General features: G+C 36.2%; 1 protein-coding gene across 1 annotated transcript in view; it reads left to right on the top strand.

The window, feature by feature from the left end:
• Positions 1-680: 680 nt before the first annotated feature.
• Positions 681-16,267, top strand: part of LOC127876365 (ectonucleoside triphosphate diphosphohydrolase 3-like) — a 31,910-nt gene continuing 16,323 nt past the window's right edge. Inside the window, exons 1-5 of the mRNA XM_052421543.1 lie at positions 681-1,002; positions 5,959-6,148; positions 6,391-6,632; positions 7,730-7,875; positions 8,456-8,599. Of these exons, the coding sequence (XP_052277503.1) occupies positions 681-1,002; positions 5,959-6,148; positions 6,391-6,632; positions 7,730-7,875; positions 8,456-8,599 (1,044 nt within the window). The remainder of the gene's footprint in view (positions 1,003-5,958; positions 6,149-6,390; positions 6,633-7,729; positions 7,876-8,455; positions 8,600-16,267) is intronic.

The raw sequence follows: 16,267 nt of genomic DNA, 5'->3' as shown, positions 1-16,267 counted from the left end.
GACACTCTGAAAACAATATTTTAAGGAACCGAGATAACAACGATGTTTTTTGCAAGCTGTGTAAATAACATCCTAGTAACATATTTGAAAACGACCAATAATCTTCATGCTATAAAATGCCATGTGAGCAGTGAGCTCCAAGCCAATACGTGACGGGAAATAAGCGAGTCTCAAATAGTGGAAACCGACAGCACTCGAATCAGACGAATACTTGGATTTGTATACAAGAAACATTAACTAAACAGCTACAACTGGAGTTTAAAGTTATGTAAATATAATTGAAAAGGATTAATTAAAAACAAACAAATTGATTATTTGGAAAAAAATCTGCAATATTTAAGGACAATGAACTATGTTGAAACTAAATATAGCACTTTAAATAAACTGAAAAAATTAAATCTAACAGTAGGGAATTATTTGTTTGCTACAAATTTGGACAGACGGACACAAATCTTTCCTTAAAGACGGTGTTACCTACATGAATATTTTTTTCTATTGTAAATGCATTAGATTGAAAACTGACATGTTTGCGAAGATATAAAATTTTAGCGGAAGAATTCACTTTTGAAATTGCTTAAACATTCTGTTGAAAACTGTAATAACATTGTCTTTTGTATAAATAATTTTCAATTTTATCTGTATTAATCAAAGTATAACACCGAACAAAACTTTAAGCCAAAATGTTCGCGTTGATGTGGATAGTTCTAGGGACGCTTTGGTGTGTCGCGTGTTTGCCAGTGAGCCCTAACGGGGAGTATGGTATCCTCATGGACGCCGGAAGTAGCAGCACTAAAGTCCGGATATACGGCTGGCATTTTGCGCCGATGCAGGTTCCCGGCTTTGTGGAGGTGCACTCTGCCAAGTTCTCACCTGGGATCGACGCGTTGATGACGGTACCCAGCGACATGTCTGACTACTTCTACAAGATCTTGGAGGACTTAAAGGGGCATATACCACCAGATCGCTGGTCGGAGACGTCCATATACCTGATGGCAACGGCAGGTAAACTAAAATGGAATTCAAGTGCACGATATTAGTTAAATTATTTTCATCAACAACTCGTTCTTTATTTTGCTCTGTCTTTTTCTTTCGAAATATGCAGGAAATCAATACAATTTGTTTGAAAGGAAATAAAGGGTACTAAAAGATTAAGCTCTAAATCTGTTTAATCCCCTAAGTACAAATGTTAAGTACATGCTTTGTTAAACTTTCGTATTTTAAAATAAATGCATTATACGTCTTATAAATTAATGTTTTAACCAACTGCAAAATAAAAAGTAACGCAAAAGTGTTCTTCGATATTATTTGTTCGTTATATTTGGATATAGTAGCATTACATTATCATTAAATTAAATGTTTGAATAATGCTTCCAGATTCAAATTTCTAAATATAACATTTTTGGAGTAAGGCAATGAATAGTTATTTGTATAGGTCGGCTTTATTTTTGTTTAATTAGTTTCTTTGATACTCATATATTGCCCACTGAAATCAGGGAGGGGGGGGCATAGGTATACGGGAGCTTACCGGGTTTAAGTAAGGTTAGTTGGAACTTACTTCCACTTCCAATATGGCGCCATTTTCGTGTTTTTCTTGAAGAAGTAGCGGATTTTTTTACCCGGTAAACAACTTTATATTAATATTTCACTTTCATGAATACGCCTTTTCGGCTCTACGGTGTTTGCGCTTCCCTCGGATTTTTGTTTCAAGACCGTAGACGTCGGGATAAACAGGTAATTGAAGGAAAACAGTCCACATATCTGTTGTCTACTTACATGACGTTCGATAAATTTGATGTGCAAATATCATTTTCTCTTATAATACACAGTACTGACGCACATGCACAGTTAAATATAACTAAAATCACGATTATTTCATTTTCCCGCATACGGTTTATCTCTGATAACTAATGTATATCCCCAAAATGGTTTAACCCCTTTTCGGAACTGACTTCCTTTTAAGCACATTTTGGGACCTGACTTCCAAATGACAAACAGCTCTTTGTTATGTTTTAGAGCTTGACTCGAAATACTCGCCTATATGAAATAAAGTTAATATGTGTACTTCAATATTATACTTTTATGTCATGTGATGTGGAGAAATATAAGTGTTTTCTTAATCACGTTACTTACTGAGAATTATAATAATGCTATGCAAAAAAAACTTCCGACCAACTTAATCAAGTTACATATTTTCAAGATGATGGGTTGTGGGACGTCTCATGTACGAAATAATGGAATGTTTATCAGCCCTTTTCAGTAAGATTTTAATTAATTTAATGTATTTTATGACGCGTCGACCTTATTCTGACAAGAACTTTTGTTTAACCATTCTATTACGCTCTGTTCAGATAATGCACACTAGGGGTGGTATTAAGTGCATCTTTCCTTGCAGTATATATAACAACGAATTTAAAATCAGCGGAGGATTTAGATACCATGCCTCAAACATGGACCACATCAGTTTAAATGTATAATATCCCAAAAATAATCCTTCAACAGAGCCGGACTAAAAAAGCAAATAAAATCACAATAACCAAGCAAAAACATGGCGTGGAACTTCGACTTTATCTTGTTTGTATAATTGCTGGGTTTTCGTGTAACTTTCGCTTTCTAGTGCGGTACACATTACGTAACGCGTTCTTTTTTAATCTTGTCATCCCAAGCGTCTGTAACTGGCGTCTTGATACCTGGAAATATTCTGCATACTGTTCTGTTTAGTAAGCAAAGTATTCCGTTTTAGGCATATTCAAACACACGTATGCTCATATGTGCTAAAATAAACGGTTAAGAATTCCACAGAGTAACTAATACCGTCAAATTCATTATATTACATGTGTGCGCACATCAAATGTTTGCGTTAAAACATGTGAGAAAACATATAATAATGCAAATTAATAATATAACAATTAATTAAAAAATAACTCTTGGTCTCCAAAAACTAAAACTCCAAAACATTCGCACTAGTGCGAAATTCATTCGCGACTGTTAATTATGTAAAACATTTAAACATAGAAAAGGTCTGTTTGCCATTTGGTAGTGAGGATCCCAAAATGGCTTAAAAGGAAGTCAGGAGTTAAACTTTTTTTTCGGCAATTAATTAGTTATAAGAGATTAAATGAGATAATCGTGATTTTAGTTTTATTTAACTGTACACGTGCGTCAATACTGTGTATAATAAGAGAAAAGTATATGTGTACATCCGAATTCTCTTAAGAAGACAACAGATTTGGTGTTCCTTTAATAACTTTTTTTATCCGCACGTCTATGATCTTGAAACAAAAACAAAAGCGCAAACACAGTGAGGCCGAAAGGGCGTATTCATTTAAAGGGGCCTTTTCACAGATTTTGGCATTTTTTTAACTTATTCATTAAATGCTTTATATTGATAAATGTAAACATTGGATCGTAATAGCTCCAGTAAAAAATCAAGAAAAAAAAATAAAAAAAGGAAAAGAACATTGCCCGGAGCAGGTTTCGAACCAGTGACCCCTGGAGTCCTGCCAGAGTCCTGAAGTAAAAACGCTTTAGCCTACTGAGCTATTCCGCCGAGTATACATTATTGACGTATTTTATACCTTAATTAAGCAATCTTCGTAGTTTCACAAAATTTAACGACAAAAACAGAACTCTCTAAATTATTCAATCGTTTCGCGTTGCAACGCTTTATAATTTTTAGGTTTTAAAATCGTCAAAAGATGCATATAATGGCTATATTAGAGCATGGTTAATGTTCAGTATTACTGTTTCCTCACAAATATCATAACTAAAACGAAAACTTACGAATCTGAAACAACTTTTTTCAATTTTGTCAATTTACCAAAGCGTGAAAAGATCCCTTTAAAATGAAATATAAAAAATGATTTACCGGGGTGTAAATATCCGCTACTCCGTCACGTAAAACACCGAAACGACGCCATATTGGAAGAAATTCACGTTCGTGGAAACATATAACTTAATTTAGGCTTTAATTCACCGACTTAACCATACGTCGTATTATTTAGATACGTATAACGATTGTTAACAACAAGATGCATTACATGATGCTGCTACATTTATATTACTATTCCAAAGTTACATTCTATAAATGTCTCAAGTATAACACAGTGTCGATCGATGTAAAACTGATTGAGAAAAATATAACATAAAATATTTCTTGAATTATACTTAAACAATATAATAGGAAATATTATTTATCTCAACATACATGCACACGATACATGAGAATAAACTTGTCATATATTTTAGATAGTCACATATCAAACTTAAAAAATCCATTTAAATAAATGATTTTAAAGAAGACATTGACTTCTAAAATATGAAATTTTACGAGGCAGATATTATTTGCTAATTAAGTCTCCGATACATATCCTGCAAAGAAGCACCTGCTAACCTTCAAGGCTTGACGTTCCTGAGCGGAAAAATCCTTTGTTACATAGTCTTGAGTATTGAAACATCAATTTTATATAATAACATATATTTTTATTTCTAACTAAATATTTTTAAACTGAGCGAATTAATTGGCTTATATTACTTGTGCTGAAAAATCGGTGAAGTTATTTTGACGAAAAGATTACTACTACTTAGACCACTACTACTACTACTACTACTACTACTACTACTACTACTACTACTACTACTACTACTACTACTACTACTACTACTACTACTACTACTACTACTACTACTACTACTACTACTACTACTACTACTACTACGACTACGACTACTACTACGACTACTACTACTACTACTACTACTACTACTACTACGACTACTACTACTACTACTACTACTACTACTACTACTACTACTACTACTACTACTACTACTACTACTACTACTACTACTACTACTACTACTACTACTACTACTACTACTACTACTACTACTACTACTACTACTACTACTACTACTACTACTACTACTACTACTACTACTACTACTACTACTACTACTACTACTACTACTACTACTACTACTACTACTACTACTACTACTACTACTACTACTACTACTGCGACTACGACTACGACTACGACTACGACTACTACTACTACTACTACTACTACTACTACTACTACTACTACTACTACTACTACTACTACTACTACTACTACTACTACTACTACTACAACTTCTACTACTACTACTACTACTACTACTACTACTACTACTACTACTACTACTACTACTACTACTACTACTACTACTACTACTACTACTACTACTACTACTACTACTACTACTACTACTACTACTACTACTACTACTACTACTACTACTACTACTACTACTACTACTACTACTACTACTACTACTACTACTACTACTACTACTACTACTACTACTACTACTACTACTACTACTACTACTACTACTACTACTACTACTACTACTACTACTACTACTGCTACTACTGCGACTACGACTACGACTACGACTACTACTACTACTACTACTACTACTACTACTACTACTACTACTACTACTACTACTACTACTACTACTACTACTACTACTACTACTACTAATACTAATACTTCTACTACTACAACTTCTACTACTACTTTTGTATGACCTTCAATGATAAGACTTACTGAATCAAGCGTGGATGACTTAATATCCATTGCCAGTTTACAGTTCATTACAGAAAGAACTCTCTAATGCTTTGCGATAACAAATTTCCCTCGACATTAACACGCATGAATTGATGATAACCTCCAGTTTTACTTTTCTTACTATAGCTGGAATTTTCCAAGAGGCTCTTGTAGTCGTAATCGAGGCATGGCATTTTTTCTTCTTTATATTTAATGAACCGCGATGCCTTCTTGATAAGGTTTCCTTAATTGTTGTCAATTTGGAATCCACTTAAAGTATTTAATGAACGGTTAAGCATAATCAATTGTTATTCACGATCGTTAGTGGTTTTTACGTTTATTCACTCAATTTCACTTGCAGGACTGCGCCTATTGGACGAGGAAGTGACGTCAGAGATAATGAAGACAATACATACCTTTCTAGGCAACCAAGAGCTGAACCCGTTCCGGTACCAGCCTGAGAACGCGCACATCCTGTCTGGGGAGGAGGAAGCGCTGTTTGCGTGGCTAACCGTCAACTACCTCAACGGGTACTTCTCAACAGACGATACGTGAGTTACATTGTTTGACACCTTAAGCTACAAGTATATACTCCTGGTATTGACCTTTTACACGGCGTGTGATGGAATTAAATGGTATTAAAAAAACATGTGTTCAAATTGGTATCTCAACCGAATTGTAAAAAAGTATTGCATATTAATGCTGATGAACATTTTTTCTCTTCGGTAGTTCATAGACAAACAATTAATTTGCGGAACATGGCATAGAAATGTGTTTTTTTTTCCTGCTTAAGTTCTTCGCCAGAATCATTTGGATTGATAGAACTCGGGGGAGGATCAGCTCAAATCGCGTTCATACCACACGACCCGATTTACGCGGGAAAAATGCCCGCGAACATTGTTGGGCAGGAGTACGGTGTCTACTGCCACAGTCACCTGTCGTTTGGCGCGGGCATCATGGGAAGGCGCGTTGTCGACTTCCTGATACGGGAGAATCCGAATGCCAACGTCATCAACAATCCCTGTATGCTAAAAGGTATAATTTGTCTTTTCATTTCAGTCTTTGTTATGACATCTTCATCAATAGACAATATTTCCTGTAGCCAGGGATAGTTTACACTCCTTCACATCTGCATTTTTATGGATTGCAAGTATTTTCCATTCATTTCAGAAAACAAATATAATAGAGAACGCTTCTATTTGAAAAAGTTGTATCATTAAATACATGATATTAAAATTCAGCGATGTAGATTACGTTCCTGTGTTTGACATCAGTAAAAAGGTCTTTGCTTGTGAACTAGATATAATGCCCACTTCATTTCCCAGTCCTCGATGTTTCATTCTAGTTACACGCAACGTGGATATTGCTCATATCGAAGTTATATTCGCAACGTTGCTTACATATCAATTATGATGTCTGAAGGATATAAATTATCGTATTTTTGCAGGCTATTTCCTTGTTAGCATTACATTATATATCTTTGTTGACATTCAGACATTTCAAGCAGGGCTGGTATTCACAGTTCGCCTTAGGTGCATCTTAACTTTAATTGTACTTAAAGGAAGATTTCTGATTATATTGTCTGTGAAAATATTGAAATATAATGTTTTAGCAATATTTGTTTCATTTAAACTGGTTTATGTTAATATGTCTAGCCGAAGACTTAAAAGTTTTATTCAATGAAGGAGTTTCCTTTAGATTTCAATAAGGAGTTTTGGAATACGGCTCCCGGATGATAATAATAATTCGTTATTTGTCTGAACAGGCTTACAAAGTTTTCTTTTGAGGCACACGTACACAATAGGTTAAGCATATCTCAGAAATGTGAGATTCTCGTAAAGTATGTGTTAATATACAAAGATTTGAGTCTTCTTGTAATATAACACATCAACTTTGGTAATTTCAACTGATTTTAACGTAAAAGCAGCTGAAACTCGCAGTTAAGTTTGCTTTACAAAGTTGGCATTTTCACATGTATCCTCAATTTAATATGTTTTGTTGAATGCAATACAAGGTCTTCTGTGCCTACAAAGCCTTCATTTACTGGACCGGTGTGATGCTATTTGCTTTCATGACTAAATAATCAACTTTCGACCATTCAGCCATGAATTATAGAAATCAATTTACTCCAGGCGATTCGACCAATCACACAAAAGGTCATGTGACCATCGGAATAGTGGGTGAAGGGAACGCCTCCCTTTGTGAGTCTGTGTTACGTCACTTTCTGTCACCAGCAGACGACGAGATGTGTTCACCAAAACCGTGCTCCATTGGACAGGTGCGTTCGTATTGTATACAAAGAAACTCTTACTATTTGCATTTGTTCAGCGAGACGCGTGTTTTGTTTTTTAAAATATATACGCGTCTGCTATTTAAGTTATCGTAAATATTCAGTAAAAGCGAATACCTTTTTTCATATGAAATAATATGGTAATTTGTTGGAAATATTATTAAGTATAACATTGCTGGTATATAATACTTTTCGGAAAAGATTAAAAACAAACAACGCAAACCCCTATTTCGTATAATATGAGGAGGAAGTAGGTTTTTGAAAATACGCTTTCACTTGAACAATTATGTACTTCGAAAGTAACGATTGTGAGTCAACGCCCTTCTGATGCTCTTCTAAAAATGATAGTGACAGTGAAGGATGAAGATCTAACGCAACGAATACAATACACATAAAACATTAATTGTACACAAACTTTGTCAAGTACAGCGCGATTTCATTTAAACCAAATACAAGTTTGAAAAAAAGAAAATCGTCAACAAAATACACCATTAATTAATATTAACATTCAAGTGAAAACCCCAATTCTAACATTTACAAACTATCTTGTCTTATGTGTTTCTTGTAGGTGTACCAGCCATCTATAAGGAACAACAAGTTTTTCTCGTTTGGTCTCATCTATTTATTGGCCAAAGATTTAAACGCCATCAATGAAGATGGAAGGCTGAACCTTGTCCACTTCCAGGAGAAGGCACGGGACTATTGTGGACAGGTAAACATAATCGGGCAGGCTAGGTATTCTAATTGTACTTGCAACTGCAGTATTGACCCGATATAAAATGTCTAGCTGATGCTGATGTTGCGTATGAATATGTGTTATTACTCGTTATATTCTTTATTTCTTGTCATCCAATTTCGTTGATTTCTTCAAAGTATTCGTCATATTGACCGAATGACAATTTATTGTTGACATTATAAGACAAACATTTTAGCTCACCTGTTTATTGCACCTGTGTGATCTTTTTGGGCGTCCATTGTCCATCGTGCGACGTCATTTGTTAGTCGTGCGTCAACATTTCATTCAAACGACATCTCTTCATATACCGCTCTGCTGATTTTGACGAAACTTCATATAAATGCTTCTTGGGTAACCTTCATTCAATGATTTCAGATCAATCTGTTCATTATGTAAAAGATCGTCGTAACTGTGACAACAAGTCCACGAGTGTCGCGGTTTTGGCGCGTTAACGTAACGCCGCCGTAACGCCGCGCCACTTTATGTAACGTTGTTTTATAAGTAACGTCATATCCTATTAGTTTGTTATTGTCAGTTGAAATAAAGGAACGAACCTGAATACAGCGCCTTATTACTTACAAAGTCTTTATATTTTGGTGCCGTGATTATTACATTACAAGTACGATGAATTTACAGAAGTTACGATCAAATAGAGGAGGTACTAAACGCACAATCGCTATTTTGCTGGAGAAAATCGAAAAACGAAAGAGAATGGAACGCTGATAGAAATCAACATACTTCTAAAAAATTTGGAGACAAAAGTGGAAATGCTGGATACACTTAACGAAAAAATCTTATCAAACACGGAAACTGAAGAAATTGAAGATGAAATTGTGGAAACAGATATTTACATGATGGATTTACGCATGAAATTAGACACACTTATCGCCGAGCGTGATCAACGGGATACGAGCATAGGGAGTCAGCAGCCGACATTTCATCCCATGGATACGCAGCGTGGTCGAGGGGATACGGGTGTAAGAGGTAAACAGACGACATTTCATCCCTTAGCATAGCGTGATCAACGGGATACGAGTATAGGGAGTCAGCATCCGACATTTCATCCAATTGATACGCAGCGTGGTCGAGGGGATACGGGTTTAGGAGGTCAACAGACGACATTTCATCCCTTGGATGCACAGCGTGATCAAGCGGATACGAGGTTGGAAATTCAACAGACGACATTTCATCCCGACAATACATCAACTACAATGGAGAACAGAAATACACATGCGTTACAAAATCCAGTCGATACCATTCATCTGACAACCGTGTAGCATGAGAGGGCGCCTCGCAGCTTCCAGTTCCGGCGAGAACGATACGACGGTTCCCGATCGGCAGACGATAGACGGTTGCCGTATCTGACGGAGAGTACCTCGACCGGACAATATCAGAGTACCGGCAATCAAACCAACACAACTCTCACGTAAACATCGCAACTGAATTCTTTTCCGTAAGCGGCCTTTCAAACAGGGTCGGCGTACCGGAAACACCCACAGCCATTTTCCAGCCGTTGATCCACAGGATGTCGCCGCCTAGTACTGGCTACGAACCACCCGCTAGATTTCACTTCAATGGCGTCTATCTGACGCTCCATCACCCCGCCGCCGCCGCCCACCTGCAGCCACATCCTACACATTCAGTTTACCGGAACAGCTTCCCACAAAAAGGCCGCTACGCAAACGTTAACCTTGCGACTCCCTTGTGGCCTAATTATGGCGGACGCTCAGAACGCCCGGAACCGCCATATCCTAGCAGCGCCGACGGCAACCACGAGCGGCCGCCGAGCTCCGTCAATCCGGCGGGAACCGCTTCGAACGACCAGACAAGCGCCTCCTCGGTAGAGATGAAGAGCGAGCGGACGAACGGCGGATTGGAAACTGAGACGATCTCAGTTTCCCAATATCCGTCGCCGAAGAGTTTTCAGGGAGCAAGCCCCCAGTCACGTGACACGAGCATGCCCAATTTCAACTCGTCGTCCGACTCTAAGCACTCGTCCGGTTTCGAGAGCGAAGATCATAAGCCGATCGTGGTGTCCGAAAAGTCACGTGGCGATAGTCCGACGGTCAGCTCTACGGTCACCGCTTCTCACCAAGATTCCAGCTGGTCACCGCTTTCGCAGCGTGCGCCGTACCATCACCCGATCGCAGGAGCCGCGCCCGTCGGCTTCGGCTTCCGGTACACCACGTGCGCGGCTGTCAACAGAAGCATGTACCCGCATGCGCAGAGAGCGCCGGTGGAGCAGACGTACGAGGCGGCCGCAAAATTGCTCTTCATGTCCGTGAAATGGGCGCGTAACATCCCCTCCTTTTTGTCGCTGCCCTTCCGGGACCAGGCCAATCATAAAACTCTATTCGTTAGAAGTGCTATGTGGAAGCGAAACCGAGAGAAACTACTGATGAACGTTGTGATTAAACATGTGAGAAACAGCGCGATAAACAGTTGATAAACAATGTGCTTTACATGTGATTGATACATATGTGATACACAAAAGTGAACTTTTAAAGACAGTGCAATCTATTCTGAGTTCAGGTGATTAATTGATACTTTGAGAGTAACTGAGATAATTATTTTGACTAATAATTTGTACTTCAAGTATTTTTGTTAGATTAACATTTTGATCAGAGTCATTGATAAATGTTGCTTAATCATATTGAGGCCCCCAGAATGTCGCGGTTTTGGCGCGTTAAAGTAACTTTATGTAACGTTGTTTCATAATTAACGTCATATCCTATTAGTTTGTTATTGTCAGTTGAAATAAAGGAACGAACTGAATACAGCGCCTTATTACTTACAAAGTCTTTATAACGAGCTTTCATACTTTGTGACAAGCATATTTTAATAGTCGTATGCTATGTTTGATAAAATAATGCCCCTGGATTAAAAACTGGCCACGCCCCAGTGGCCACATTATTAATATAGACTTATATTGTATATAACTTAAAATAGTCGTATTAATTATACTATCATGGTCGGTAGTTTAACAATTGCATAACATCGTATAAAGATTCATTGCCAAGTCTTGTAGTTTTTTTTCAAATCTTTACCTTGGCCAAAAATGGTACTACCCCAAAGGTCATATATTGTTATATACTTACATAGCAAAGGATAAGTCCGAGAGCTTGTAGATTTGGTATATGATATCAGATTATGGTCATGAACAAATTTTGTCCGAAGCTGTCGTGGGGTCTTTTTTACATAAGACAAGTATACATACCGGTAAATAAATGTGTTGAAAATATTTTTTCTAAGACAAAAGGGTCCAGAGTTGTAATATTTGACATGTCACATCGTGAAGAATTCCACTAAATTACGTTTGTTCAAACATGAAATCAAAATGCTCAGATTGTTGACGTTTATCACGTGACATCAGATTCCGGTCATCTACACAGTTTGTTCAAATCATGCGCTTGGGTTGAAACTTAACCACACCACAAGGGTCAAACTCTTCGTGTATAATGTATCTTAAAAATAATAGAAGTCGCATTCGGTCATGTCTGGATCTACAATGTGTATCCTTTATATAGATTTGATTGACAAATTACTTTTTTCTGATACTATGAGGGCAGCAGGGTCGACATTGGCGTGGATTAGATGACGAATTCGCTATAATGATTTTCAATCTATCTATATCTTTAATCCATGGCTAGTTAATAGAACAAAACGTTTGATAATGGTATGTAATAAAAGCACTGTTCAATCTGTAAGCTTCTTATATATTCTGGTAGAATAGGAGTCATTTTGTACTAATTTTCATATTAAAAATATCATTTACAAACATTCAATGCACCATCTAAAAGTATGCTTAAGTATGGAGTGATAACGCGTTAAATGTATGTAATTCATATGTAACAACACTGTGACATAGAACAAACTTCGGGTAAAACAAGATTATATTTTATTATATTGACATGTACAACTTATAAAATATCTGTCTCAAAAATGTATTACGATGCGTGATTTAGGACCCTCTTTGCCCTTTTTGTTTGGATAATTAAATACAATTTCTTTATAATGTACAAACGAATGGGTATGGCAACAGAATTGGTCTCACAAAATAGGTTTGCTTCTTGAAAAATGTATCATAGTGTCAAAAATAATGTCGTATTGATTGTCAACCTTCTGCATGTCGTCTCGGTAACGTTTGAAACACCATTACCCACCCCCCCCCCCCCTCCTTGCTCTATAGTGACCAGCCGGGCAGTCAGCAATTAACGGAAGTCAATGGCTGAGGTCCACATCTTATTTGTGGCTCTCTGGCAGATTTCTGTAATAGTGCCTTTGGGTCCGAAGTGGGGTTTACTTTTTCTTGATGTACCGAATATTTTACCATGAGAGGTAATATGTATCATGTAGGGAGTAATACTCTTGGTCTAGATAGCTGTTTGCGGGAGTTATGATATATAGGATATATGTTTGTTTCGTGCGATTATCGATTTTTTTTCACGAGTGATCAGAGACATTTAATGCTATTGTTATGCTTTTTCCGACGTTAATTTAAATGTTAAAGGATTTAAACTGGAAATTAAAGCTGGGATAATTACATCATGACGTGAAAAAAAAGATGTGAGTTACAGTTAAACAGTGAAAATAATCGAAAATTCCCAATGTCATTTTTAAATGTTCGAAACATGTATTATCGTTGTCGATTTACTGATATGGCCCTATATACCACCGAGAAGCATTAAATAAATATAATTATTATCATTCTTCGTTACTGAAATCCGTACTCAGGTGTCGAAACGTTTTTTCATCAAAAATTTTAATGTCCTTATCCTAGCATAAAATTTGGAATTTCGTATACACTTTTGAAGGAATGTAGTTGCGAAGATCGTGGCGCCACTTTTTTTTAAAGATTATCTTTCATTTTTATAAAATATATATTTTTATGGGACTATCCACCAATAAGAAAATGTTATCTTATTGTGATACACCTCCCTAGCGGGATGGATTCCTGATATTGACTTGCCGCTCTGTTCTGAATCTTCGTCGCCAATTAATCAGCCATTTCTTGAACGTACGGTCAATTGGTTTTGTAGGTTGCAGAAGTTTGTGATATTGAGTTAATGTAATTTTGTCTTCTGGAATTTGTCAACAGGAATGCTAATATATCAAAACGACCGAATCAAATACTAAAGTGAATTATTGACGATATTTATTGGAATTATCAATAACAACCACTTGTGAATACGAGATCACGATACTGAATATTAGATTTAAGAGTTTGATGGAAACCGAAGCTGTCTCCGATATTTTTGCAAAGCTATTTCCCGATCGTTTCCTTTATCAGAATTTCATGCAGAAAAGACATTACTCAGCACATGTGGTGAACATTACAATGGTTAATACTCTAACTTAATCAAAAGCATGCATTCTCTTACCCTTTCACACTTGGAAGCAAAGTGAAAATGGTTATGTGCAAACAGCATAAAACCAGAACGGCCTGCAAGCGTCTTGCAGTATGTTCAGGTTTTATGCTGTTTGCTGCTCATCAGTATCTAAGGGTTGGAAATGAAGCCTTTTCGGACACTTATAAAAAATATTTTGTTTGTGTCCGAAAAATTTAGATACGGAAAATTAAAAAAAAATACAAGTGTTCGAAAATTAAGAGACAAAAGTAAAAGTCCCCAAATTTAATTATATTGAAATAAAAGAAATAAATCAATGCACAATAGTGTTTCTACTTTGAAATTAATACAACTTCAAAGCTTTGCTAACTCTTGTCTGAAATGAACAGAACAAAAAAGTAAAAACATTAAACATTACGCTTCCGTAATAGGAAGCTATAATTTAAAATGCTGTTGCGATTGTTTTCTACCGTTATACATTGTTATTTACCCAATTACTCTAAGTTTTTTGTCCATTGCCCGCAGGCATGAGTCTCCCAAGTTTAATGACCTTTATCCGTTTGTAAAAATCCATGATCGAAGTGTCACAAGATAAGCGAATAAAGTGCCGAAATGTGGTAAAATAGCGATGTAAAATATACTGTCCGAAAATTTAGAGTCATTAATAATAGATGAAAACGCGCATATCCGAAAATAAAGAGTAACGAAAAACAATTATTTTGGCCACAAAAGGGGATGTCGCTAAATTTAATTTGATCATATGTGTTACTTAACTAATGACCATAAAAAGTATCCAATTAAAAAATATATTGGATTGAAGTAAGTGACCGCATTTGAAGAATCAGAAATTTTGGAAAACAAGTGGAAAATTCATTTAAAATTATTTGGCATTTTCAAATCGAGACCTGAAAACATACCTTTTTATCTATCTGATATTATTCTATTTACATAGATGTGACATAAATGATTTCGTATAAACTCTATACCAGAACAGGACTGAGGCATGATTTTTTGGGGAAAAAACATGCATACCGCATATTGAGTTAAATAAAACGCTTCCTCCCTTATAAATGCGCCCACTTACATACGATAAAAAGCATCAGTGAACGTAATAATATCCCTCCCATTAATCATAGTAAAAGAACTTCTTAACTTTTTTTTGCATTGGGCATGTGTTGGCTCATCCATATTTATTAAAACGAAATTTTGCCTGCCAGTTTGCCCATGATAAATATATTATAGAGGCAACGGAATACATACCGTGAGTTCTATAGATGTCAAATCTTGTAAACACTGTACACATTCTGATATAAAGAATTTAAATTTTATTCAGGATAAAAATGTTCGTTAACGCAACCTCCTGTTCTGAGTGCAAACTTGTTGACCTTAGCTCCAACTCTCTCGAAAAAAGAGAGTAAAATTCTCTAATAGATAGATTGACCGTTAGTCAATGATTTGGTTCACACAACAACTGTTATATTATGAAATCAAATGTTTATGTCATTATCAGTAGTATTGGGTGCAGATTTTCTCTTTACATAATCAAAATTATCAATTAAGGGTATCTAAGTTAACAAGTCACAATCACATTGGTCCTTCAGATTCGAAATATGCTTCGATTATATATTTCTGTACTTATTTTGATGCAGTATTCCTCTCTGAATCGCTTTTTATTGTCCGATTGTTTAAAGGGGCCTTTTCACGTTTTGGTTAATTCACAAAATAAAAAAAATGTTTTCGATTCGCTAATGTTCGTTGTAGTCATGATATTTGTGAGGAAACAGTAATACTGAACATTTACCATGCTCTAAAATATCCATTATATGCATCTTTTGACGATTTAACAACCTGAAAATTATAAAGCGTTGCAACGCGAAACGATTGAATAATTTGGCGAGTTCTGTAGTGGTCGTTATATTTTGTGAGATTACGAGGATTTTACTCCAGGGGTCAGTGGCTCGAGCCCATTTGAGGGTTACCTTTTTTCTTTCTTTAATTTATTATTGTTTTTGACTGGAGCTTTTTGGATCCAATGTTTACATTTATGAATAAAAAGCATTCAACGAAAAACTTCAATGCATGCCAAAGTCTATGAAAAGGCCCCTTTTATGAGACGTTATATGTTCACAAAACTTATTAACACATACTTCTGTATTCAATTTCTGTTGAATTTCTAACAATTTCCGACAATTCGCCATCTCGGAAGTATCATCGGCTCGTCTATGAAAGTATCTACAAAAGGAGGTGGCGGATGAGATATACGGCTTTGTAATTGTAATGCAGTTTTGTGTATGAT

The sequence above is a fragment of the Dreissena polymorpha genome, chromosome 4 (genome assembly GCF_020536995.1).
Source record: "Dreissena polymorpha isolate Duluth1 chromosome 4, UMN_Dpol_1.0, whole genome shotgun sequence".
Taxonomy (NCBI): Eukaryota; Metazoa; Mollusca; class Bivalvia; order Myida; family Dreissenidae; genus Dreissena; species Dreissena polymorpha.
Note: the sequence above shows the minus strand (reverse complement) of the source record. Positions and strands in the feature narration are given on the sequence as shown.